General features: G+C 49.4%; 2 protein-coding genes and 1 long non-coding RNA gene across 11 annotated transcripts in view; 1 reads left to right on the top strand and 2 right to left on the bottom strand.

Annotated features, from left to right (window-relative positions):
• Window positions 1–440: 440 nt before the first annotated feature.
• LOC114767911 (multidrug resistance-associated protein 5) lies at window positions 441–18,500 on the bottom strand. 2 transcript variants are annotated; one of them, XM_028959800.1, is made up of 29 exons: window positions 18,307–18,500; window positions 17,217–17,408; window positions 16,934–17,089; window positions 15,501–15,648; window positions 14,851–15,084; window positions 14,602–14,775; window positions 14,051–14,198; window positions 13,052–13,200; window positions 12,845–12,952; window positions 12,382–12,750; window positions 11,920–11,991; window positions 11,575–11,699; window positions 10,519–10,591; window positions 10,205–10,408; window positions 9,855–9,980; window positions 9,035–9,146; window positions 8,666–8,850; window positions 8,222–8,368; window positions 6,966–7,095; window positions 6,070–6,223; window positions 5,006–5,134; window positions 4,044–4,230; window positions 3,787–3,876; window positions 3,460–3,652; window positions 2,744–2,903; window positions 2,578–2,656; window positions 2,373–2,486; window positions 1,490–1,654; window positions 441–1,392 (listed from the first exon to the last, which is right to left on the bottom strand). In XM_028959800.1, exons 2-29 carry the CDS (start codon window positions 17,396–17,398, stop codon window positions 1,279–1,281), a joined length of 4,227 nt encoding a protein of 1,408 aa, XP_028815633.1. In that variant the 5' UTR covers window positions 17,399–17,408; window positions 18,307–18,500; the 3' UTR covers window positions 441–1,278. The 2 variants fall into 2 exon arrangements, with proteins under 2 accessions (XP_028815633.1, XP_028815634.1); XM_028959801.1 differs by lacking the exon at window positions 18,307–18,500 and having other exon boundaries at window positions 17,217–18,280.
• On the top strand, window positions 17,213–20,822 carry LOC114767912 (uncharacterized). The gene is made up of 3 exons (XR_003743002.1): window positions 17,213–17,774; window positions 18,365–18,459; window positions 18,793–20,822. It is a non-coding gene; the product is annotated as an uncharacterized LOC114767912 (long non-coding RNA).
• A 1,619-nt stretch (window positions 20,823–22,441) lies between these two features.
• Window positions 22,442–26,470, bottom strand: part of enox2 (ecto-NOX disulfide-thiol exchanger 2) — a 180,980-nt gene continuing 176,951 nt past the window's right edge. For all 8 annotated transcript variants that reach the window (XM_028960941.1, XM_028960945.1, XM_028960946.1 and 5 more), the window contains 2 exons: window positions 24,729–24,814; window positions 22,442–23,084 (listed from right to left, as the gene is read on the bottom strand). In XM_028960941.1, coding sequence (XP_028816774.1) covers window positions 22,953–23,084; window positions 24,729–24,814 — 218 coding nt within the window. In that variant the 3' untranslated portion in view covers window positions 22,442–22,952. The remainder of the gene's footprint in view (window positions 23,085–24,728; window positions 24,815–26,470) is intronic.

Here is a 26,470-nt window from a genome sequence, read left to right as displayed (position 1 = left end):
CAAGCCAAAGAAATTATCCAAGGTCTTAATAATAATCTTAATAATAATACCAGGCAAAGTATCACATTCAAGTATCAGAATATAAAAATAGAGAAGATCCAAGGTCTTAATAATAATAATAATGATAATAATACCAGGTGAAATATCACAATCAAGTATTGGAATATAAAAATATACCAACAGAAACGATATAAAACAAGCCAAAGAAATTATCCAAGGTCTTAATAATAATAATATTAATAACAATAGTAATAATAATAGTAATGATAATAATACCAGGCAAAATATGACAATCAAGTTTGGTTCCGTCTTTTGGTGTCTCAAGCAACAGGATACAGTATATAAAAAAAATTATTCAGTCGAGATCTAATTTACAAGCATTACAAGTAAACACGTCATGAATATAAATAGTAGGCACAAAAATAAACACAAAAACTGTGTTTGATGAATGTATAAAAATACTTTAATTCACAAAGGATTTTTATGACAATCAAAAACATTAGAAAAATATTGGTTTATAACAAGGCATCCTTTAAAATGACTAATGTACTGCGGACACACGACTCTCTTTAGAAAAGCTACACAGTTACAGGAAAATTCTGTTTCACAAGTAATGCAGGTGCAAATGAAATAAAGTACAACGCACATTTTCTGAAGTGTCCAGTTTAAAAAATGATGCTCTCAGAACATTCATTACTCTCGTATTTAGAGTGACTATCCTGTACATGCATATTCTGAAGCAATATGCATACAATGAAGTTTAAATACAAAAATACATTTTAGACACAAAAAGCACTGCAAACCACAAAATTACAAAGATCCTTTATGAATTATGTGCTTTGGAATAAGACTTCTCTCCCAAACAATGCCATAAATATGACAGTATAATAAATATCAATTCTTTGATCACATATGAAATGAATTCTCCACATTCTTTTGCCTGTACTTGAAATAAAATGATGAAGGAATGAATATTTCTGTGTGTTTTTGCTCTGTTATACTTTTTCTTTGGCTGGTTCAGTCATAATTCTGTACTTGTGGTGAACCGAGATTTAAAAAAAAGGGAAAAAAGTGATCAAATTGTGCAAAGTTTAGCTGGTTCTAAGAAAAGGCAGAAAATGGCGCCGCAGACTTCTGAGCCAGGGCACCGCTCCAACAGAAGTGAAAGTGCCGTCCAACACACGGACGAATGATAAAGCTGCAGATCTCCGTCTCTGCAGATCCTGTGGACGCAGCAGCTTCATGGCAACGTCCATCCGATCTGAACGTCGAGCAGCTTCAGTAGCCCTGGTGACTTTCCGACTCGGCTGCTCCACCAGAAGCCTCGACCATCGCTCGGAAAAGGGAGTTCTCGTTTTCCAGCAGGCTCGAGGGGGTATCAAACTCCACAACCTTTCCCAGGAAAGAGAGACAGAAAAAAAAACGTAGCGTCACAGACATATCGGGGTCGTTATTGGCATATTTCATTTTGTCAGTCGTGGTGACAGACCTGGCCCTGGTCCAGCACCAGAATCCTGTTGCAGCTCATCACCGTGTTGAGGCGGTGGGCGATGACCAGGGTGGTGCAGCCCTCGAAGGAGTGACGGATGGTCTCCTGGAGCAGACGGTCCGTCTCAGAGTCGATGGCTGCTGTGGCCTCGTCCAGCAGCAAAACCTGCAGCAGGTCACACAGCGCTCATATAACTGCTCTCAGGTTATTAAATCAGTGTTTCAGTGCGCGGAAGGTCTGCTTTTCAGCCATCGGGTGGCGATATACACCTACATTGTCAGTGCAGCTACATGGTCCTGTCATGGATGTCCAATGCATTAGAAACCAATAGATTTCTACACATTCTTTTATTTGGTCACATTTAAAAAAGTTAATTATTTCTACATTTATTACGCTATCCTATAATGATCTAAAAAAAGCCGTGACATCAAATGAAAGAGGAAAGAGGGGTGGAGTCCATGAGGGACAGACCCTCTGGAGACACTCAGGGTTAAGGGTCTTGCTCAGGGACACAATGGTAGTAAGTGGGGTTTGAACCTGGGACTTCGTGGTTTTACCAGGGCCAAATTTCAACTGAAAATATTAAATTATTTGGGTTGTCCTAATGAATTGGTTAATCGCTGTAATTAATTTTAAATGTATAATAACCCTTTCAATAAAATGACAATGTTAATGTTGCACGTCCACCATGCGTCAACCAATCACAGTCGCTTAAGCTGCAATGAACTCAGCTGGAAAATTGCTTAAATGGATTTGATTGGCTGGTGTTTGCGCCGCTTTCTTAAACTTTCTGTCACATGCTAAGTTGGTATTTAGTAAAAAAAAGCCATAAACGGTGTAAATTGGGAAGAAGATGGGTGCACGACGAATGTTGGAACCGCACCTTGCTGCGCCTCAGCAGGGCTCTGGCCACACAGAGCAGCTGCCTCTCCCCCACCGAGAAATTGTCCCCGTTCTCGCTCACCTCGGAGCTCAGGCCGTGGGGCAGCTGGCTCACCTGCGGACAAGAGCAACACACGCCGTAGATTTTAATCACGCACGAGTGGCAGCAGTAAAATTCCACGATGCGGCACCACCGCGCTGCTCACCATGTCCTTGACGTGAGTCTTTTCCAGCGCCTCCCAGACCTGCTCGTCTGTGTGCTGCCCCCACGGGTCCAGATTCGACCTGTCAGGGGAGGGCACGTCAACAGAACCCAGCTGTGTGCCGAGCCGCAATTACGAGGCGCGGCGGGGGGGGTGACGCCAACCGTACCTGACAGTGCCAATGAACAGCACCGGCTCTTGGGGAATGACTGACAGCCGGCTCCTCAGGTCCTCCAGGCCGACGTGAGCGATGTTGACGCCGTCGATGAAGATGGAGCCCCCGCTCAGCTCCGCCAGCCTAAAGAGGGCCACGCCCAGCGATGACTTCCCTGCGGGCGTAAACGGATCGCGTGGCAGGATAAGTGGTGTTTCCAGCTGGCACTGATAACGCAGTTTACATCGAATTTATTATCATACTGTTCAATAAAAGAAATAAAAAGAGTTAGGGTTAGGGTTTTCTCACTGGATCAGCGAATAAATGACCACATTGAATTCGCCTTTAATATACCAGCAATCGAAAGTTTGGACATCTTGAATAAAAAGAAAATGTAATTTTTATTCATGATTAAGAATTTGTCTCAATTTTTTTACATTTTACATTTACATTTACAGCATTTATCAGACGCCCTTATCCAGAGCGACTTACAATCAGTAGTTACAGGGACAGTCTCCCTGGAGCAACTCAGGGTTAAGTGTCTTGCTCAGGGACACAATGGTAGTAAGTGGGATTTGAACCCGGGTCTTCTGGTTCATAGGTGAGTGTGTTACCCACTAGGCTACTACCACCCCTTTAACAGAGTCACTCTGCCCATGATAGATATAAACATCGTAAACCAGGGGTCTGATGGGTATGGGGGCGTGGCCAGCATGGTGAATGGGCCGCACCTGAACCAGTTCGCCCGACGATCCCCACCGTCTCCTCTGGCAGGACGCCGAAGGACAGCGTTTTCAGCACCAGCGGCAGGTTGTCACGGTAGCGCATCTCCACGTCCTGGAAGCGGATTCCTCCCTCCCGCGGCCAGTCGGCGTCGGGGCGGGACACGCCGGTGATCTGTCGGGGGGCTTCAGAGTCCAGGTTCTGCAGAGGCGAGAAAGGGATGATTATTTTTCGGAACGTACCGCTGACAAGGCTTCACGGCGGCTCCCATATGCTTCCTGCTGCAGGCTGTCGGAACGTCACGCCCGACCAGAGCACCGTGCAGGAACCCTCACCTTTATGTAGTGATTGATCCGCTCCACCGACGTAAAGCGTGCCTCGGTCTCCGAGAGGAGCCTGACGGTGAACTGGAAGAGTCCGGTCAGCTGGGAGGGAGGAGAACCAGCACAAGACCTTTCATTTTCACACGGCTGTCAGTCACAGAAACTCATCACGCAGCGCGTCAAAAGCCAAACGTCCCCGGACAACGGCGCCATTATTACCCACCCTGGCGTTCTGGTTTTTAATTGGCACGGCGGACAACTGCAGATACCTGCACGGCGTACGAGATGGCCAGGCCGGCGTAGGCGGGCGGGATCTGGTTGTGCATGAAGACGATGAGCAGGGCGGTCAGCGTGATGGCGCTGATGCTGATGAGGTCCAGGCGCACGGCGAGCCAGCGGATGGAGCAGCTGAACAGATAGTGGGCGGCCTGGTTGGTGTCCAGCAAGTTCTGATATCTGAGAGCAGGTCAGGACGGGTCAGGACAGGCTGGTCATATTTCATTAGCGGCCGTCAATCTGAAACTCATCACACTAATAATGACGTTATAAGACAGAGACGCTTCCCATTCACATTTTTAAAAAAAAATTTTGTCACTGGGGCAGCGGTGGCCTAGCGGTTAAGGAAGCGGCCCCGTAATCAGAAGGTTGCCGGTTCGAATCCTGATCTGCAAAGGTGCCACTGAGCAAAGCACCGTCCCCACACACTGCTCCCCGGGCGCCTGTCATGGTGCCCACTGCTCACTCAGGGTGATGGTTAAATGCAGAGGACAAATTTCACCGTGTCACCGTGTGCACCGTGTGCTGTGCTGCTGTGTATCACAAGTGACAATCACTTCACTTTCACTTGGCTTTGACTGAATTGTGGGATTAATTACTTACAGCAGGAATTCACAGCAGAGGGCAAGTTCCAGCCAATCAAAGACATTTCTCGAATGCAAACGCATCGGCAAACCTGCCTGGTTTACGGCTGGTCGATGTTGTCGTGAGTAATAATTAACAGTTTCCATCCCTTGCATGACACGTGATCACCGTTAGCTTCGAAAGCCCCAATTTAACACAACAAATTTAAAGCTGATAAATTCTTGTGTTGTTCTGCAGTACAGAAAGTAAATATTAATTTTCCCATGAATATCTGAAAATGCAGATAAAATTTGAGAATTTGGGAAATTACAATCTCCACGCGTGACCTCACACTTTCGTCCGTTTCGCCGAATCTCGCCGTCTCCCTCACCTGTGCAGGAAGTCGAACCCTCTGCCATAGGCGTGGATGGTGGACAGTCCCTGCAGGCTGCTGGTGATGTGGGACGTGAAGGGCGACTGGCTGATGTTCTCCAGCCGCTTCAGCTCACGAATTAAAACCCTGTCGGACAGACACACACGTGCGTAACAGCTTTTTAAAAAAATTCCCGACCCACCTGCGGCACACGGCGCAGGAAGATTCATCATTGCGGGCCGCTAAATCCGGCTGAGCCGAGCTCTGGCGAGAAATCCATAATCTATTTCACGCTGATTATTCTCCCCACGGGCCCTTATCCGGAAGCGTTCCGGCTGCTCAGATGGGAAAAGCCGAAGCCTGATTTATGAGCAGGTTTACGAGGCCCGTCGCAGGCCTGTCCGGACCCCACAACTGGGCCAGAACCTGCTTTCATGGAAGTTCTACTTCTGTGTGCAGATATAAAACAGAATGTCCAGAATGGGAGACATTAAACGACAGAGATGGAGCCACGTTCATTCCTTCAGGTGGGAGGCACCGGGTCTAATACCTGCATGCAGACAGACTCGAGCAGCAAAGTCATCAGAGGCACGGAATTACACGGAATTACACGGAATTACACGGAATTACAAATCGCAGATCTCGCCGTGATGCAGCGTGGCCGTTTTCAAAATCGCATCACAGGCAGGAGATGCCGGTTGCATTTAACTCGCCCGGATCACCACAATATACAAATATGGGTTTGGTTTACAACCAGTAGTTACAGGGACAGTCCCCCCCTGGAGACACTCAGGGTTAGGTGTCTTGCTCAGGGACACAATGGTAGTAAGTAGGGTTTGAACCTGGGTCTTCTGGTTCAGTGTGTTACCTGCTAGGCTACTGCCACCCTACATCCAACCTCTGCTGAAAACCCAATTACCCAATTTGACCACAAGATGTCACAGATCACCACAGGACTGTCCCTCAGGTCAGACGACGTGAGGCTGCAGCGGATTGGTGTTTCAGGCCGACATGACTGAGTCAGCTCTGAAGGTTATTACACATCGCATTAATGCAGGAAGGCATTCATGACATCTTCTCACCTTGAGACGCGGTTGATGAGATACAGGAAAGCACCAAGGGGCAGAAGGGAGAGCAGGAACCAGGGGAACACGGTACTGACCACGCCCAGGCAGAAGAGCACCATAGTCAGGTTCTGCAGCAGCATCTCGGCCTGCATGGTCAGACGGACATCCACTGCAGAGAGAGACAGATGATGAGAGCCAGTTCAGTTTCAGACTATGAACAAAGATCATTGAGGGTGGTAGTAGCCTAGTGGGTAACTACACACCAGAAGACCCGGGTTCAAATCCCGCTTACTACCATTGTGTCCCTGAGCAGGACACTTAAACCTGAGTGTCCCCAGGGGGGGACTGTCCCTGTAACTACTGGTTGTAAGTTGCTCTGGATAAGGGCGTCTGATAAATGCCATAAATGTAAAATCCTTGAAATACAGTCAGTTCCTGCTTGAGATATTGTCCCAGTGCTAAATAAGATGTAGTGACGCAACAGGGTGGTAGTAGCCTAGTGGGTAACACACTCGCCTATGAACCAGAAGACCCGGGTTCGAATCCCACTTACTACCATTGTGTCCCTGAGCAAGACACTTAACCCTAAATTGCTCCAGGGAGACTGTCCCTGTAACTACTGATTGTAAGTCGCTCTGGATAAGGGCGTCTGATAAATGCTGTAAATGTAAATGTAAATGCAACAGGGACTGCAGTGTCCTAGCGGGTAAGGAAACAGACCTGATTACGGGACCACTTCCTTAACCGCTAGGCCACCACTGACCCAATGTAGTGACAGCTAAGGGTTAAATAAGCTGTCAATCATGCCTACAGTCCCCTCCCCCTTAAAAATAAAATAATTACACGTATGTACACCTTTGTACCAATTTTTTAAACCAAACTAGATTGTTGAAAAGTGGTGTCCTCCCAACCTTCGTCCATGTCACGTGAGAATCGGTTGAGGATGCGGCCAAGGGGCGTGGTGTCGAAAAAACGCATGGGGCTGAGCAAGATCTTCTGGAACAGCTTGTCATGAAGAACGGAGGAAGCCCGCAGGGTGCACTGCAATGGTTAACCAGACAGGCGTGGCATGAACGTGAAATAAATCAACTTGAACGTCGGCTCCTGCACGGATGCCGTGGAAAGACGGGCCACAAATACTCAAAAACAACAAGGAAAAACGGAAATAATGCAGAAATAATGGAATGAAAGTCCTGCTCTTTCTCAGCGCCCTGCCCCCATCAGCGCTTGAAAGCGACCTCTTGTTCGTGAGCGTCTCAGCCAGTCGCGAGGCGTTGGAACGCTTGCTCTGCCATCATCGTTCCTGCTCGAGAATTCTCGAACACACGCTGTAACCAAACACGCGTTCGCAAAAATAGCCTGGCGAGGGCCGGAAACGCCGAGCAGAAGACCAAATCTGCCTCATGGACTTTTCCAACTTTCCTAATCTCCCCTGAGGGCCTTTTTTGAAGAACATAATCAAACCCAAAAGTGTCAGAATTACGGTGGGACGCAGTGTTTAACGCGCCGTCGGTGCTCTTTAATGAAGGAAAGGGGGCCGACGCCCAGAGGGACACAGGGGGGCAAATCGTGTCACATCGCCAGATAGAGAAATGGATTTCGCATGCAGGGCGTTTCAATTACAGGGCGGAGAAGCCCGGAGAGGGACGGCGGATGAGGAGATAGCCAATTAGAGGGAAGAGCGGCGACGGAACAACGGCTCCTCATTGCAGCCTGAAGATGGTGAGCAGATTATTTCTTTCGTTTCACTGGGATGGGCTGGGAAGCAGCGGGTTTCACTCATCCTCACGGGCCACATGGTACACCATCACAGACCCGTCATCAATGGTCAGTTCCTGCTGGAGGAACATTTGATGATCCTTGGACGTGGGAGGAGCCATTATTATTAACCCCACCCACTACTCTACACAGAAGAACTGTGTATGCAGCCTATATATTCATCACATTATCTGAAATGAATCGATTACGTGACAACCTGGTGGAACGAGGAGGTGCAGATGATGAATACGCCTCATCTTGATAGCAGAGCGGAAAAAAGGACCTGGTGCCGAATGGCCAAACATTCATTCATGTAGCTGAGGTCTCCTTCCACCCAAGACCTGATTAGAGAGCCGACTCCAACGCAACCTTCGGTAAAACGCGTGAAAGCGAGAATGAGGTGGATTACCTTGACAAACACCAATCCTCTCGTGGTCTTCAGACACAGCGCCACTCCCATGGACAGCACGTACACCATGGAGTAGTAACGGATGTGCGGGTTGAGCCTCATGCTGTCGCCGGCCAGGGTTTCATTTCCCGGCAGCCACGAAGAGTTCTGCGAAGGACAAAGAGCCAACGCGCCGTCACCAAAGACGCTTTCTGCACAGGTGACCGGGAGTCTTCCTGCCAGAACCGCGCTCCATCTTTTCTGCCGCTCCGGTAATTGGGTTTATCGCACGGAGACTTCGTTACATCAGTTTACGGTGACAATTTTATTCATCTTCAGTGACTTGGTAGACGCACTCTGGCCCTGCCGATGTGCAACAAGCATGCATCGGTACGCCGCTCTCGGCCGTATTTTGCCGTATTTCGCTCGCATCCTGACCCCGGGAACGGCACTGCCACAACTCACCCCGCTGCCCTGTTTGATCCAGTGGCTCAGCCACCAGTTGCTGAAGGCCACGCTGCCGGTGGTGCCGAAGAAGAGGAGCATGTTGAGGAGGAAGGCCAGCGGGCCGCCCGCCGCTTTGATGTAGGCGCCGTAGACAGACCAGGAGACCCCGCCCGAGCCCTTCTCTTCCACCTGCATGAGCGGATCTGCGGCGACGAGATGAAACGGGCCGGGATTAAAGGTGCCGATCGATCGCCGATCGCGACAAAGAAACAGTCTGACTACCGAAAAACGAACGACCTTTTCCACAATATGGGATTTAGAAAGCGATGATGATCGTTCTGGTGGGTCAGGGGAGGTTTGGATGAAAATGTTAAACCCCCCTCTCACCTGCCCTTTTAATCTCCGCAGGGCTGATGCTCGCCGCGGGCTCCTCCAGGGCAGAACGTTTCCTGCCCTCACCGTCTCTCAACTTGTTCTGCAGGTTCTTGTGGACCAGGTTCTGCAACATCGAAGCGACCCATTAAGCAGCGGATGGAGGATGGAGTGAAGGACACTACACACCCCTCACATGCACCCTCTTCACCCTCCTGCCTCCTTCCACAGGCCATCAGACACCTGAGGGACTTTCCTCTTATCCAGAGCGACTTACAATCAGTAGTTACAGGGACAGTCCCCCCCTGGGGACACTCAGGGTTAAGTGTCTTGCTCAGGGACACGATGGTAGTAAGTGGGGTTTGAACCTGGGTCCTCTGGTTCATAGGCGAGTGTGGTACACACTGGCTACTACCTCTTTAATCTGACACACACACACATCTCTTCTATGCTTAAAACATATTATCTATTACAGCAGCATTCGAACAGTTTTTCTGCTTTTTATGCCTTTCACCTTCATTTTTCTTGGGCCAGCGGTTAAGGAAGCGGCCCCGTAATCAGAAGGTTGCCGGTTCGAATCTCGAGCCGCCAGGGTGCCAGTGAGGTGCCACCGAGCAAAGCATTTTTTCATTTGACATTATTCATTTCACTAGTTTAGTCTGTCTGTCGTCTACATGTTTTGTTCGCCTCAGGTGTCACTCTTGCACTGTCGGTGTCCTCTGTTTTTGTACTTTATGCAGCCGGTTTGTTGATGTCGCGCAGGTAACGTTATTTAAACGTTCCACGTAGCACCAGGTTGTTCTGGAAGTCGAACTCCCCTCCCCGGGACCCTCACCTCCTGCTGCATGTTGTGGAGGAGGCCGGCGTACTCGCGGTCCCTGTCCATCAGCTGGGCGTGGGTACCATGCTCCATGATCCGCCCGTCCTTCATCAGGACCACGTCGTCACACTCGGCCAAGTACTGCATTTGATAATAATAATCATATTTTTAATATATTCTCCATCATTTAACGCTCATTCGCCACCCCTTTATTCCTATTAACTCTCATTATTCCCCAGGAACTCATTAACTCTGCATCTCAGGCCCTTTTTCTGTAGTTATCTATGATTTATTGCTGTGAGCATAACGCGCAGGAAGATCGCGGTGCCGTTTCCTGTAAGAAGGCACCATCAAGCACGGCGTACCTGCAGCTGGTGCGTCACAAACAGGACGGTCCTGTTCCTGGCAGCGCGGTGGATGGCGTTGCGGAAGAGGTGGGAGCCCACATGGGCGTCGACGGCACTCAGGGGGTCGTCCAGGAGCAGGACGGGTCGCTCGCTGTACAGCGCCCGTGCCAGGCTCACCCGCTGGCGCTGCCCGCCACTGAGGTTGGCGCCGCGCTCCCCAACCTGCAGGAAAGCGGCCACTTCACGTCACGTGATGCCAGCCGTTGTAAAGAGCAGTGGACTCTCACTCGGGGACCAGGTTCCGCCAAAGAAGCCGTTAGGATGAAATGTACCTCAGTCATGTCCCCGTAGGGCAGTTCGGCAATGTCCGGATTTAGGCAGCAGGCCTCCACCACAGCGCGGTACCTGATCACAGAGGGACATTCATTATCGTCACATCCACATTCACTAATGTTATTAGGAGTATAGAGAATGGCGGGAACGAGAGGAGATTGGGGGGTTTAAATCGTCCCGAACGAGGACGTAACATGTCTACAGACGCCTACGTTTTTAAACATCTTCTAAAAAGGGGATTGCATGTCAGTGGAAGTGCTAAGATCTCATGACCCATAACCCTGGTCTCCTCCAACCTGGCTGGCCTGCTTCAGTTATTTTGGTCCCCATGTGCTCCCCATAACAGTTCTCCATTGCCCCTTTTGCACAGCTTCAGTCCCCATGGCAATTCCCAATTTTGGAGTCAGTGGCGCACTGAAAAGCCACCGACCCCTAAACTTTGCTGGTCTCCTAGTGAGAACCGTGTAAAATCGCCGGTTCAAACGCTGATATAACGACTCACAATCTCTTAAAATACTTTTCTACAAGATGTTCTGCGTTCAGAAGTCTAATCTGATTGGCGGATCAGGTTCAATTTTTGAATGATGGCTTGGTGAATTTTCCATTTAGAAGAACTGTAGAAAAAATGTACTAATAAATATGTAACAATATGTAAAATGTAACGACTGTTTTCTGAATTAAAAACAATACATTACAAATGTAGATGATATTCTGTATTATTAGGTGTTATTTTTGTGGCAATATTTGCAGTAAATATAGGTATCTTCACCGTGTTTAGGATCTCTGTGAGATTCCTTATGGGGGCGCGTTGCCTTGCAGTAGCGGGTGATCTTTATAAATAATGTGGGACTTTGGACACTTTTTACATTTCTACATTCACATCTCAGTTATTTTATTTCCAGTGTCAGGTTAAACTGGTCAGGTATTAACCTGACTTGATTATTAAAAATTGATGATAAGCATCCTACTGCACTATTTATTCAAATTTGGTTCTGCAGTTTTGCACGAGCGTTTCTTATTGTCCTGAACTAATTTCGAATTCTTGCATTTCTTACTTTTCTTCGTTGAACTCTTTGCCAAACAAGATGTTCTCTCTCAGGGAATCGTTGAAGATCCAAGCCTGCTGGGCCACATAGGCAAAGCCCCCGCTGACGGCCACTGAACCTTCCACCAGGGTCATCTGAGAGGAGAAGAGAATTCTATTATAATCTTTCCGATTCTGATTCAGTTCCTTTTCTTAAAGGCAGCGCAGAAACGGTGAGCTCAGGATTAAAGGAACTGGGCGCAGCTCCTTGTGAATCAAATTTCAATTCTGCAGCCTCTTGAAATCCGAAGCCCCAAATCACTCCTGGGGAGAGAGCCGCGGCTCCGACTGATCTCTAGTTACCGTATCCCCTTACCTGACCCAGCAGAGCGGAGAGGAGGGAGCTTTTCCCGCTGCCCACGGCGCCGCAGATCCCCACCAGGGACCCCTGAGGGACACACAGAAGCCAACAGCCTGGTCACTGCCATGCCAAAGCCACCGAACGCGTGATCAGCCCCGCCAGGAATTGCAGACGTTTACCCTCAACAACGTGTTCTTGGACACCCAAGTGGGGTTAAACTATTGCTGCGTGTCCCTTTTCCTCATGGCCGCTATAATGAGGACACACGACATGAACGCTGTTCAAGTCAAGACGCCGATGTCACTCTCGCGTTCCTGTCACACGTTGCAACGTTGTGGTGGGACACAAACGAAAGTAGCCGACTGAGACACAGAGGAACTGACCGAAGCTGCCGCAAATTCAGCCATTTTAGATCACGACAAATCGCAAAATCCTGGAGGGGCTAATGCAGGCGAGCTCTGTGGACATGGCCCCAACCTTCTTGACCCGCAGGTCGACGTGGTGCAGGGTTTTGTGCAGGGGCGGCCGCATGCTCTGGGTGGAGGAGATGGTGCTCTGGGGGCTCTCCTGCTCCATGTCGGTGAGAAGGTGCTGTCCGTTGGGGCTCTCGTCCTGACCTTTGCCCTCCTCCGTGGGGATGTAGAGGCGCAGCTTCTCCCTGCGTAGAAAACGCTTGATGCCCCTGCCGGGACACTTTGGCCTCTGGGGGCCCCGCCCTTCTCCTCCTGGCGGCGTGTAGCCCCGGGACTTCTCCCACACCAACGTGGCGTCCCTGAACTCCACCACATTCTCGGGATCTTCCAGTTTTGTGGACATCACTTCCCTGTCGTCCATCTTGTAGAGTCTCTGAAGAGATAATGTTTATTATTTTAACACACACACACACACACACACACACACGGTGCAGTTATATGGGCTCAGAATGGTCTTTTAGCTTCACCTGAAATCTCTTAACGGCCACAGCCGCTTCAGATAAAGCCCGCACAGCCAGGGGAGTGACTTTGAGTGCGAAGGTCATGGAGTTGAAGACGGCCACGACGGTGAACGCCTGAAAAACGACGCTGCTTAACATCACAACCCTCAGTCATGTGAAATAAGACGGCAGAGGCGGAAAAAGCATTAAAAACCGACGGGTTTCTGAATTCACCTGAGCGGCAGTGAGGTCATAACCCAGGGCCATGTGAAGCGTGAACGTGCAGACACAAGCAATCACCATGATGATGGGAGCCACGCCCACGGTCAGGCTCTGGACGTAGCCGGCCCTCTCCAACGTCCTCCTCTCCTCTGATCGCACCTCTGCAAAAACCGCGAAGCCAACAGTCGTTTCCTGCGCTTCTGCACTTCTGACTGCATGGTGGGAGCCTGAGGTTTTAACTCTACTTCATCCTACAAGTACCACATTTCAACAAATCCACCTGTACGGATCATTCTGACTCTGGACCCACGACTCTACAGACATGAAAGTGACTGTTTTTATCATTATAATGCACACCACAGCACACCATGTGTCCTCTGTATTTAACCATCACCCTTGGTGAGCAGTGGGCACCATGACAGGCGCCCGGGGAGCAGCGTGTGGGGACAGGACCTTCATCAAGGGGACCTCGGTGGCACCTCGGCGGCTCGGGATTCGATCCCACAACCCTCTGATAACGACTCTGCTTCCTTCCCGCTAGGCCACCAATATTGTACATGATGTGAAATATTTGTCTCTCCATCATTACTTATGTACTTATGTACCACTTTCGACGTCATTACGCCTCATTTCATCTCGTTCAGCATTAAACTGTGACCCTCCGTGCATTTCGCCATCAAACAAGCCAGAAGTATAAATGTTGGTGCCCGGAAGAGATACGAATCTGATTGGCAATTACAATAACCGAGCGACGGCTCTGACGAAGAGATAATGGCTTCCTGAGCCGCCTAATTACAGCTTTGATTAAAGTGTGAAACGATCCTCGTTCTCGATACACGAAATTCTCGGATAAGTGTTACGACCCTCTGGAGGCACCAACTTTCAAAGGGCTTTTAAAACCCGTTCCAACGGGAAGATGTGGGGTGCACCGACCTCCGCCAAGGGGCCCGGAAGGGGGTTATTTGTGCCAGACGTGGCCGGCTACGGGACGTCTGGGGTTCATCCACTCACTGTGAACGTTGCAGGAGAAGACCGACTCCCAGCAGTACATCTTGATGAACTTGATGCAGCTCAGGACCTCGTTCATCAGCCGGACTCGACTGTCGGTAACGGCCACACACTTTTCCCGGAAGTAGGCGGTTAGTCGAGAGGCCAGAGTCTGCGGATGCAACAAATTCAATGTTCATTTCATTTACATTTACGCCGTTTACCAGACGCCCTTATCCAGAGCGACTTAGTCAGTAGTTACAGGGACAGTGTCCCCCTGGAGACACTCAGGGTTAAGTGTGTTGCTCAGGGACACGATGGTAGTAAGTGGGGTTTGAACCTGGGTCTTCTGGTTCACAGGCGAGTGTCTTACCCACTAGGCTTCTACCACCCTATTTTTATCCAGAGTGACTTACAATCAGTATTTACAGGGACAGTCCCCCCCTGGAGACACTCAGGGTTAAGTGTCTTGCTCAGGGACACGATGGTAGTAAGTGGGGTTCGAACCTGTCTTCTGTTACCCCACTAGGCCACTTCCACCCAAAGACGGAGGAGAACAACGTGGGGAACCGTACCATGGCTGGGTAGAAGAAGACGAAGACGGCTGAACCCACGAGTGCCGTGGGGCCGAGAAAGTAGGCCGTGTAGGACAGGCCCAGAATGCCCACCAGCGGCCCGCCGGCCAGCAGGCATCCCACGGAGACGGCCTCGTGAATCCGCTGGCCGTCGCTGGAGCAGATGTTCACCAACTGGGGGGATGAAGAGGCGTCGTGAGTACGAGAGGCGGCGTCGCACGGCCGAGACGGGGACCGGGACTCACGCACCTCTCCCACGCCGGCGTCCTTGGTGCTCCGCAGCCGCAGGATCTTGTGGTAGGCGAGGGTCAGCGCCGCCCCCCGCAGGCGCGAGGCCGTGCGGTAGTTGACGGCCCACATGAGGGCCAGGGACCAGGAGCGCGCCAGCTCCGTGAAGAAGATCCCCAGCACCAGCGCCATGCCGAACACCGGCGCCTCGTGCCGGCTCTGCGAGTACTCCAGCAGGGCCCGGATCAGCAGGGCCTGCGGGCGGGACGCGGAGAAGATGGGACATGAATCATGGACCACAAAAACAAAACAAGCTGCACCACAAAGTCGGGAGGACCGGCAGCAACACGTGCTAAACCGCAGGGAGCCGAGAGCGGCTGCAGGTTCAAACGGGTGCACCGTTGCATAAGAGGCAATCGAGCTAATGCTATTAGCGATTAGCACTGCGGAAGTGGCCTGAACTACGACCCGAGTCAGCAAATTTCAACATTTAATGCAGAGTTAATAAATACAAAAGCCTATTAGAGCACTAAACCCGCGTGATAATTTAAAACAGATTTAAGTTCGTTTTCCACAACGGTATAATGAAAGATTAACGTCCTCCAGGACCTAGATGAAGTCCGGTCCGCAGGGCGGTTGGAGCAGGAATTTGCACCGTCGCTGCTTCTTACCGGGCCCACGAACCCGGCAACCATGGTGATGAGCAGGGAGAAGATGGCCACCAGCATCCGGGTCTGGCAGAACCTCCAGAAGACCCGGGCCAGGGAGGCTCCGTCCTTCCCCCGGTGCTTCAGCTCCTCCAGCCAGAGGGTCTCCAGCCTGGCAGTTGGACAGAGTTCCAGGACTTTATTAACGCGCAGAAACATTCCACACGTCACGCGGCCGCAAAAACATGCAGGTCATGGTGCAGGTGGCGCTGAAGGTCTCGGGTAACGTCTACACCCCTCGCGCTACCTCCACCTACATTATTCACCTACACCGAGGCATGCAGCCCTGCAGCGACGTGTGTAGGTTCTCCTTGTTTTGGACACTGTGGTTTTTACCAGCGCTGCAGAAGTTAATAAGCCAATTAACAAGCGCAACATGCCGTGACTTGTTCATAATCGTCATTTGGGAAGGTCCACGCAGAGGTCCAAAACAAAGTCCCCGCATGTCAAACATTCATTTACTGCAAAACGTCCTTCTTTTCATGAAACAATGACACACCATGAGTGGAGAAAGAGACTCCGACACCCGGCTCTTCTAGAACATCTATACACGTCAACATTATTAACACTTTCAATCAGGCAGCGGGGGCCTAGCAGTTAAGGAAGGGGCCCCGTATTCCCACGGAGATTCCCACCGTGGTCCCGTCCCCACACGCTGCTCCTTGGGCGCCTGTCATGGTGCCCACTGCTCACCGAGGGTGACGGTTAAATACAGAGGACACGTTTCACCGTGTCACCGTGTGCTGTGCTGCTGTGTATGACATTTACTTCACTGTCACTTTTCTTTGATTATTTGTGTTATTTTACACTTTTAGTAACTTTCACTCAACTATTTTAAAGAAATGTAGTTTCATTATTGATTAATTTGTGTGTGTGTTGTGGATGTTTATTCTACGTTATTCTACGTTCTTCGAACGTTATTCTTTGATCCTGTTCTCTCTGCAACAACAATCTAATCTAACGCAGCTCTTAGCAGAATTCGGCCGTCATTAAAAGTGATCCCGGTGTTTTGAAGGTGGGTTACATAACCGCCGCCGCCGCCGCCAGTCCCCCCTGGCGGCGTGTCAGACACGTGGAAGGTCTACCAGTCCAGAAGACGCGGCACGGCACGTTCTGACCACTTCTGCCGCTTATTTAACACGCCTTCCCGGATCAGGTCCCACGGATGAAGTAAAACCGGCGCTGGGCGGCGGCCAGAAGCTGGCTAAGCGGTGAGAAGCGGGCGCCAGGTACAGGAAGGACGGGAACGTCTTAGTGACATAACCCCTGGCAGAGGAGGACGCCCGGGCAGCGCCGTCCCTCTAATCTCTAATCCTCGCTATTAATATCACCCAAGTGGCAGAACTCGCTGCTCCGTGTGACGGGGCAGCCGGGGAGGGGCGGGACTCGGCGCTCACCTCTGGCTGTTGACGTCGGACGCCTCGTGGCAGGACAGGCCCCACACGTCCCCCATCCTCAGGCCGGAGGCCCTGTGCGCCGTCCAGGCCAGCGGCGAGAGCCACTGCAGGGTCATGAAGGAGAAGAGGCCGGCGTTGTCCACCGGGTGCTGGTGTCTGCGAGGGGGGAGACGCGTTAAAGACGCGAGTCCGAGGGACGTCTGCCGGCGCAAGATAACCGGCTGTCTTATCAGGCACGTCCTGTCCCTGCCAGAAAAGCACACCGCCGCTCACGGCAACTCACTTGTTGGTGATCCGGAACGGCTTCAGCATCTGCAGGCTGTGCCGGTACCGGCCGACCCTCTTCTGGCCCCTGCCCCGCGCCTCCTCGTCCTCGTCCTCGTCCTCCAGGTGGGGTAACGTCCGTCTGGAGGGCGCGGGGAGGCCCTCGATCCGGTCGGCCGCCTCGAAGGCGTCTGGATACATGTCTGGCCCTCTGTCCGGCAGACAACAACCGTGAAGCGCTGCGGCGCTGCCGCAAAGCACCTTACTCAGAGGCCGTGGCCCCGGGGACCAAAATAAAGTGCTTAGCTATTTCAGGACCTCTGTTGGCGGCTTGAAGAGCTCGGGGACACTGAGAGGGCTGACACCGGAGCCACGCTCGCTGTAACCGATCCTGCGCTGGCGTGCCACGGAGATAAGGTCGACCCCGCCGTCCACGCACAGCCGCAGCTTTTACCGCCTGTCACCGCGCAACTCCTCTCATGGTGAAAATACGCGCCAAGGACACCCGGATTAATTATTGATCTCTTATCTAGTCGCACGGGAGAAGCCGCCGGCAGCCGGAACATTACAACTTAAAGTAACCGCGTTTTTACTTCCAACTTTTACTTTACTTCCAACAAAACGCACCACAGTTAAACGAGAACCAGCTGATCGGGTGGTAGCGGCCTATCGTCCCAGGTTCAAACCCCACTTACTACCATCGTGTCCCTGAGCAGGACAACTAACCCTGAGTGTCTCCAGGGGGGGGACTGTCCCTGTAACTACTGACTGTAAGTCGCTCTGGATAAGGGCGTCTGGTAAATGCCGTAAATGTCTAAATGTTGTAAAATGTAAATCATGTAAGAATAACATGTTTAATTTGGATTCAATGTCAAATTATGTTTTATGAACTTTATAAAATCATTTTGCTCCACACGTGTGGTTTGAAATACTGCAGAGGAATTTGGACGGCCTAAATCAAACGAATCTGGTGGAATCGATGTTTTTTTTCCAGCGTACGCGCTCACGCGTGAACTCTGTTTATTTTTCTAGTCATATTTCATATTTAGCTATTAACAGTAGGGTGAAGGCAACATGTAGGAAAGTAAAACATTTTTAATAAGACTTACTTGTAAAGTGGCTTCCTGGTGCTTTATGATGTTTTCCTCTCCACGTCCGCTCTCGTAGGACGAATATAAAAGGACCGAAACGGACTTTTACATGATCGGCAGAGCTGAGTCCACGCCGACGCCCCGGAGGTTCTGAAATGAACTTCCCTGCAGGTGAGACTCTCCGGTCCCGGTGGAGTCCCCGTGACGTCACGCCCCCTGCAGCGGCTATTTCAGGCCGGGCGGCGGGCGGAATTCCTGGGGCGGAGTCACTGTTTACCGGAGCAGAATTACAAACATAGTTTAAATGTCCACACGCAGGAGCATGTAAAAGATTTGATTGACAAGTCCTTCAATATGCTTCATGTCTCATTCCAGTTTAGTAGAATCTGGCATGTTTTCTAAACTATTTTAATATAATTGAAAAAATATATATTTTTTTGCAACTTTGTGATACAGAATTTGTGTGTGTGTGTGTGTGTGTGTGTGTGTGTGTGTGAGTGACAGATGAAAACTGAACTCTAGTGACCTCTGTTGGTGCCTCTGCCTGGATCGTGTGAACCAGGCCCTCTGTGTCCCTCACATCCTGGTTGTTCTGGACGAGGGGTACATGATGTTCTGCCAGATGAAATGAAGTACCTCTCCTCGTCCCTCAGACCTGAACTGAGGTGATTCCTGGGTCCCACCTCCCAGCGTTGCCATGGAGAAAGAAGTGAAAAACAGGCGCACACACAGTCGTCTGCATGATTTGATTTTCACTGATTTTCAATGATTATTAATGAATTAAACGAGGCGCAGGAAACAAACGTGACCTTTGACCTTTGACAGCACCAGCCGTCCCCTTGTTCAGCAGTGGTGCTAAGAAAAGAACCCGCAGCGTAAAGGTCTCGCTAATCCTGTTATCTTCTCCCTGCGAACAAAAGGGCATCCAGCCACCAAATCCTCCCGCTGCCTCCGGCACCATCACTACCACGACCAGAGGTCCTCATCCGGAGTAGTGACGGGGACAGTCCCCCTGGACACACTCAGGGTTAGGTGTCCTGCTCAGGGACACGATGGTAGTACGTGGGGTTCGAACCCGGGACTTTCACCATGTCGAGGGTCCGGCACCAGAGCATCAGTCAGGAATAAGTGGACGTCGGTCTGGTTTTATCGGGGTCCCGGCGCTAATCCGGAGCGGCTCTGGTTTACGATTAAGCGGGCGTGTGCGGAGCTTTCTGCAGGTTTCCGCAGGGACGTTCAACTGGAACCTCAGCAGGGGGACATGCGAATATGCGAATATCCGTCCTGATTATTACATCTCGGAAAGGTCACGGAGTCGAGAGCCAGGAGCGTTTCTATTCCAACACATCCCGCCTCCTGATCACCAATCAGGCGTGAGGCCAACAGAACAAGGGGGGTGACCTTTCATCCCGGCGTGGCGCTGGCTCGGAGCTTCGATTTGGGACAGGGGTCTCTTCCACGCGCACGCCACTCATTTCAGAGCGGCGACAGGGTGGAGCCAGTAGGGGGAGCTGGAGAATCACGCCTCGGTCTACTGGAAGCCCTGCAGAAGCAGCGGACCGGGCGGGGCCGCGTCCCCTGGAACGAGCGGAGCTGTTTTAGTTCAGGCCCGGCCAGGAATTAATTTTCATTTATTTTTCACAGAAAATAAATGAATAAAAAGACAAAATGAATAAAGTAGAAAAGGGAAAAAAACTGCACTGTAACTGAACCCAAAATCTTCAGTCCATGATGCAGATGGACTTATTGATTTATTGATTTGTTGATTGACTGACTGGCAGTTTAAATCGGACGCTGTGATTTGAGGGCTTGAACGTATTACTTAACACAAAAAGCGGCCAATCCACTCGTCAGGCTTTCTGTTTACTGCCGTCTGGAATAATGACTTCCAGAGACGGGCCATTGTTCCCAATAATTGCCGGATAATCGGGAAAACCGCCACTTTGCAATGTTAATAGAAACATTTTGGCAGCGGCCTTGGATTCGCTGAAGATGGCAGGACTGGAGAAGAATTCCAGTTCCAGATTTTATTGAAATGGACGGAACTTCCAGTTTAATCCAGAACCAAGAAACAATGAATAATAATAATTAAAAAAAAAAGATAGACATAAAAACAGACATAATATTAACAAAAACCGTTTTTAATAGCAGCAGACGGCAGTTGTTCTGTGTTCAGGTCTGGGCTCTTTGAGGAGGAGGAGGAAGAAACACACACTTGGTACCTGCAGACACATGTTCCAGGGAGAACCAGGTGGAACCGTCCTGTGGAAGGACCCGGAAATGGCGGATAACGCAGCTCATCTATAATGTAAATGCTTCTGCTGCAATATTTAAAAATGATAACTTCCCGTCTCGCAGTGCGCAGTTCAACTGATCAGATATTTTTAAAATATATACAAAGATGCAGAAAGGCGTTCTCCACATTGTTCATATTGTCAGTCCCAAGGAAAGATATAATCAAATATTTACAAAATGATGTGTAGATACAGCGTTTACATGTTTAGATATAAATAAATAATATAATATATAACAAATATATATAATTTATTTCTTTATTGTTCATTTCCACCTAAAATATGCAATATTAATATACTGTAGCCTTCTATAAAAAATAACATTAGTTATGATAGGGTGCTAGTAGCCTAGTGTGTAACACACTCGCCTGTGAACCAGAAGACCCAGGTTCAAACCCCACTTACTACCATCGTGTCCCTGAGCAAGACACTTAACCCTGAGTGTCTCCAGGGGGGACTGTCACTACTGACTGTAAGTCGCTCCGGATAAGGGCGTCTGGTAAATGCTGTAAATGTAAATGTGTAATAAGAAATGTAAAAATATCAGTATATATGGAAACAACAGGAAATACTTTTCTCACTGCATTTTGATGCTATTATTGTATGTAATTCATTATCTTTTCATCATCATTTTTCATCATCCATCACATGGATTATCCTACCACTGCTATGCTGACGACACACAACTCCTCTTCTCCTTTCCTCCCTCTGATCTTCATGCTGCTTCCAAAATCTCTGCATGTCTAACAGACATCTCGTCTTGGATGGCAGCCCATCACCTCCAACTGAATCCCACCAAAACTGAACTAATATTAATTCCAGCAGATTCTTCACCACATCAGGATCTTGCTATTTACCTGGACAACTCACAGCTCTCTCCTTCTGCAACAGCCCTCAACCTTGGAGTTACAATAGACAACCAACTCTGCTTCTCGACTCACATCAGCAACCTTTCCCGCTCATGTAGATTCCTTCTCTACAATATCAGACGAATCCGCCCTTACCTGTCAACCCAGGCCACCCAACTACTGGTTCAGTCCTTAGTAATCTCACGACTGGACTACTGCAACTCCCTTCTAGCTGGTCTACCACTATGTACCATCCGACCTCTACAACTCATACAAAATGCAGCAGCACGACTGATCTTCAACCTTCCCAAATTCTCCCATACCACCCCTCTACTACGTTCCCTTCACTGGCTCCCAGTAGCTGCACGCATCAGGTTCAAAATACTGATGCTGGCCTACAAAGCCAAACATGGAGCAGCACCATCCTACCTCACAGCCCTTATTACACCTCGCACTGCACCTCGTTTACTCCGAGCCTCCAGTACTGCTCGCCTGGTCCCTCCATCTCTGAAGGTAAAAGGAAAACATTCATCTAGACTCTTCTCCACCTTGGCCCCTCGGTGGTGGAATGAACTTCCCCTCGAGGTCAGAACAGCTCAGTCACTGAGCACCTTCAAACGACAGCTCAAGACCTTCCTCTTTAAAGAATATTTAGATTAAATTGTAATTTTCTTGTTGTCGAACTTTGTGTACAGAATCTACAACAGAGTGAATTAAATAGATGTATTCATAGTTGGGGTCCTAGTGAACCGGAATTGATCTCTTCATCGATGGTAACTTGAAAGCACGTTGTAAGTCGCTCTGGATAAGGGCGTCTGCCAAATGCCGTAAATGTAAATGTAAATGTAAATGTAAAGGATTTTATAAAGCTTGGGGGTGGAGCTACTTGCAGGGAGCGGCTACTGGCCCCTCCTCTTTTTGAATTGTGAATTTAAGCTTTTAAAATAAATTGATCCTGACTCACCATCCAAATCATCAAAACCAGGTGAACAGAAGACCTGCGCTGGGCTCCACCCTGCAGAAGTTTTTATTTTTATTTTTTTTATTTCAAAATATCAACTTGTTATTCAAGCATTTACAGAATATTAACAAAACCTATGGAAGCGATAACCGCCTATACAGAGAAAGAAAAGTGAAGAAATATATTCATGTTTATTTATAGGTTTTTATACAAATCTGGAGGGAAACGAGATGATCGTCGCTCAGCAGACACAGATCTTCTCCCTTCAGAACTGTCCACCGATGTGAGGAGCACATGCGTGCACACACACACACACACACACACACACACACACACACACACACACACACACACACACACTCTCTCTCAGAGTCAAGTTCTGGCCAACCAAGACCTGCTGTGAAATGAATTTCCCCAGAGTGCAGTTCCAGGTAATGGGGCCAGAATGGCGCAGGTCTTCGGCAGATGATCGGTGGAGGTCCATCCCCTCTGCCTTACTGTCACTCTGTCTCTGCTCTGATATATAAAAAAAAAGGGACCCGTCTTCCTCAATCAGCCGCCTCACGCCGTCTTGATGCCCTCAAAGCCGCAGAACTTCCACCGCTTCTCCAGGCTGGCGCCTACGCCGGTCAGCTCCTGTCTGAACGTGCAGGGTAACCTCCCCAGAAGGGCTTCCACCTCGGCCGTGCTGATCTAAAGAAGACAACAACGACACATGGGTTAGAGTTCGAGGACAAGAGGAACCCCAAACCAGCGAAATTCAGGCTCGGTGTGGGGTGACGTGCTAAAAGCGCCAGGATGAACGGACCCTCAGCTCCGGACCCCTCACAGCTTCCCCTCCATCAGTTCTTGCGCGGAGAGACACGGGGAGCTCGACCCGCTTCTCCTCAGCTCCGGGTCCGCCGGGTTCGGCTTCTGCCGGTTATCAATTAGAGGCGAGGAGTGAACGTGCTGGTTCCACACGCCTGCTGTGAACGAAGGTGCAGCAGCAGCCGGATGGAAACCAGGTCTCGCGACCCCGACGAGATCATCAGCGTTCCCACCAAAAACACCCGAGGATTCCAACTGGAAGTCGGCATGAGGTCTTCCTGAGTGTGGCAGTTCCAGGTGCTACATGATGGTTCTGATTGGCACGTAGTAAAACCGTGGTTGCCCAATCAGCTCCTGACATGCAGCAGAAGGTCCTCAGAGGATCCAGATCGATCTGCTGCCCCGCCCCAGGTCATGGTGGACACAGAGCAATCTACTCACCCCCAACCAGGGAGCTCATCTTCTTCTGGCTTTGAGCAGATTTAGTCGGTGGGAGTGTGAACTGCCACGGGTGGGGCCTGGCGTCCAGGAAACCCATATGTCTGCTGGCTAGGACACTCTCTCTAGCACAGCATGTGTGCCAGACGTTCACTGGGGAGGAGATGCAGGGTGGTGGAGGGTTTTTTTGGATCAGGAGGCAGTGAAGTGTGCATGATGAATCCGTTTTTTCCTCTTCTCACCTTCATGGTGGCTTTGTTCACTAAAATCCGCTTGATGAGATGCCCATTAACATGAGCGAACGATGAGAAAGTGTTCAGGACTGTTGGAGACCGTCCCCGTTGTCCAACTTAAGGTGGTGGAGAGAAGACGAGAGTGTGAAACGCTGCCATCACAGCAAAAGCTCCCTGATTTATTACCCAACCTCATGCGTGTTATTTCATAGTCCTGCTTCTTCAGTTTTGTTCTGTAATGTAAAAAAATGCAGGAGCGTCCAGACTTTTGGCGAATTTCATCTGGAGAAGATGTTGGTTCCACCTTTCAACCTGTGTTCTAAAGCAGGTAAATGGTTTCCTGATTGTAATTAAGCCTGAATGTGTGTATGGTGTATGGCGTAAGTGGTGTTTTAACTGGTCAGGTCCGTGTACAGGTGTGTGTTTTGTCCTCGCAATCACACTTAATGTCCCCGTGAGCCCTGAAAACTCCTGCTGCAACATTTACTTACTGCAGACATTCATTTACGGTCACGAGAATCTTATTTACTTAACAAGCCCAGTTCTGGAGGGCAACTTTTGTTTACGTTGTGCATGTCCCCGTAAACCACGATAAGAACCAAGTGTGCTCATAAACAGTGTATTCTCAAGAGACTGTGTGTGTGTGTGCAGAAGTAGGTTTTTATTGTCATTTCTATCATATGCACATAGTACGTAAAACCAAAAAGGAAACAAGGTTCCTCCGGGGGCCGCGGTGCAACACAAGAGCAGAACAACACAAGCATTCAGTGCAAACGGCATTGGCTTCGTCAAGTGTAAAATCCAATATGTTGAGCAGTACTGTGCTCCAGAGTTGACGTGTGCGTGTGTGCGTTACCTTGGTGTCAAGCCGCTGCAGGTACGAGCAGATGTACTCGATGCTGGCCCCGAACGGGTGTACGTGCAGGAAGGTGGATATTATTCCTGTGACAGAGAAGTGCAGGTGTGTTAACATGGCGACGCTTCCTGTCTGCACTACACACACTAGGGGCTAATTTCCTCATCCCGTCCCATTTACGAAGCGACTCCGGACACTCGACGCGTCCTCCCAGAAGCGATCACCACTCCTGCCAATTACCAGCGCTTGAACCGAGCGCTTCAGGAGGAGGGCATAATTGCTGCTTTGATGCCTCCCTGGATCACCAGACCTCCTCCATCTGCGTCCCGTGGGTTCTATTTATCAAGCGGCAGCACCTGCATCAGCAGCCGCATCCCACGCGGCGGCCCGATAAGCCGCTCCGTGGTCAATAACAGATAAGGCGGGGCGTGGCCTTTCATCCGGATAAACGGGAGACTTGCCGCGCTGCCGCGTTTTTGAAAGGAAAACCACTTTTCTCAACGTGAATGTTTATTAAGCCGCTCATCGTTGGCACGGCGATAGTCTAATTATACCCCGATCTGCGGGAATGGCCGCTTCTGATTGGCCGACAGGTGGACTGGAGAGGTCGGCTTCAAGCGCTGTCCATATGGTAACAAAAGCACTGACGGTAACCACAGCAACCGTCAATTCCGAATGAACCACAAAGTACATACAAAAGTAGAAGCAAACCGACTTTTACTTTGCACATTTGCAGACATTTTTGCTCACTGGGCTGTGTGTAAAAGGTGCGTTTACACCATTTACATGATTTAGCTACAGGCGGAATCGGTTTTAGCCGAGTCTCGTCCGGACTAATTTAATTCTAGTCAAGTTTCAGTCGACTAAAAGTCTAATCATTTTAGTCTTATTTTAGTCAGAATTACCCATGAATATTTTAGTCTAGTTTTAATCAAAGAAAATTGTATTTTAATCTCTTTTTATTAGTAATGTAATTCTATTCAAGGCAGTCAGTATAGTACAAGTAGAACAGACAAAAACAACATTTCTTTCAGGCAAACCCATTTCATAATTAAATCAAGGTCATCTTATTATATTATATTATTGTTCCCTTACAGACTCAAGATTACTCGACAGCCATTCCAGTGGCCGCATTTCTCGCGGTGTTTTTCGACAAATGTTCACTTTCCTTTTCCACTTCATTGCAAAGAAAGTGTCTCCAAAGGTCGAAGACACCTCCTCAACCACCATAAGTGTCCTGAAATCTAATTAATGTCACGAATGCACATTGAGGAAGTGACAACATCTGTTCAACCAGATGGGAGACACGGGAAACCGAAACATTACATTAAAATAATGTCATTAAACGAGATCTTTATCGAAATTTTTTATACGTGAGCCACATTAAGTCTTTTTTTTTTATGTGTGTTATATTTCGTTATAGTTACATGACCAACACTATTTCCACCTTTCAGTTCATTTCTTGCTTCTACACTGATGCTTTCACGTCACGACTTCCCCACGACTCCAACAATGACTCCGTACTGAAGTCTGCTTGTACGGCAACTTCATTAGGGACCCGGACAGGATGACTGATGAGTGCCGGCAAACAAGGACGGGCCAGCGTCTTGATTTCTGTTCTATAAAAGTCGGTGATTATTTTTCAGTCAGCAGACCGCTGGTCCGTCAGCAGCCGTCTTTTTTTGACAAGGACACTTCCTGTGACTTCCCTCAACTCATCTTTAAGTGATCTACAAAAGGAG

This window comes from Denticeps clupeoides, chromosome 18, assembly GCF_900700375.1.
Source record: "Denticeps clupeoides chromosome 18, fDenClu1.1, whole genome shotgun sequence".
Taxonomy (NCBI): domain Eukaryota; kingdom Metazoa; phylum Chordata; class Actinopteri; order Clupeiformes; family Denticipitidae; genus Denticeps; species Denticeps clupeoides.
This window is presented reverse-complemented; position numbering and strand designations above follow the sequence as displayed.

What these genes read in the sequence shown, in the direction of transcription:
- LOC114767911 (XM_028959800.1), bottom strand. Translation starts at nt 17,398, where the DNA reads ATGTATCCAGACGCCTTCGAGGCGGCCGACCGGATCGAGGGCCTCCCC. An exon ending in CCATCTCGTACGCCGTGCAG is followed by an intron (nt 3,877 to 4,043) that starts GTATCTGCAGTT and finishes CCTCCCTCCCAG; the next exon opens with CTGACCGGACTCTTCCAGTT. An exon ending in AGACTCACGTCAAGGACATG is followed by an intron (nt 2,487 to 2,577) that starts GTGAGCAGCGCG and finishes TCTTGTCCGCAG; the next exon opens with GTGAGCCAGCTGCCCCACGG.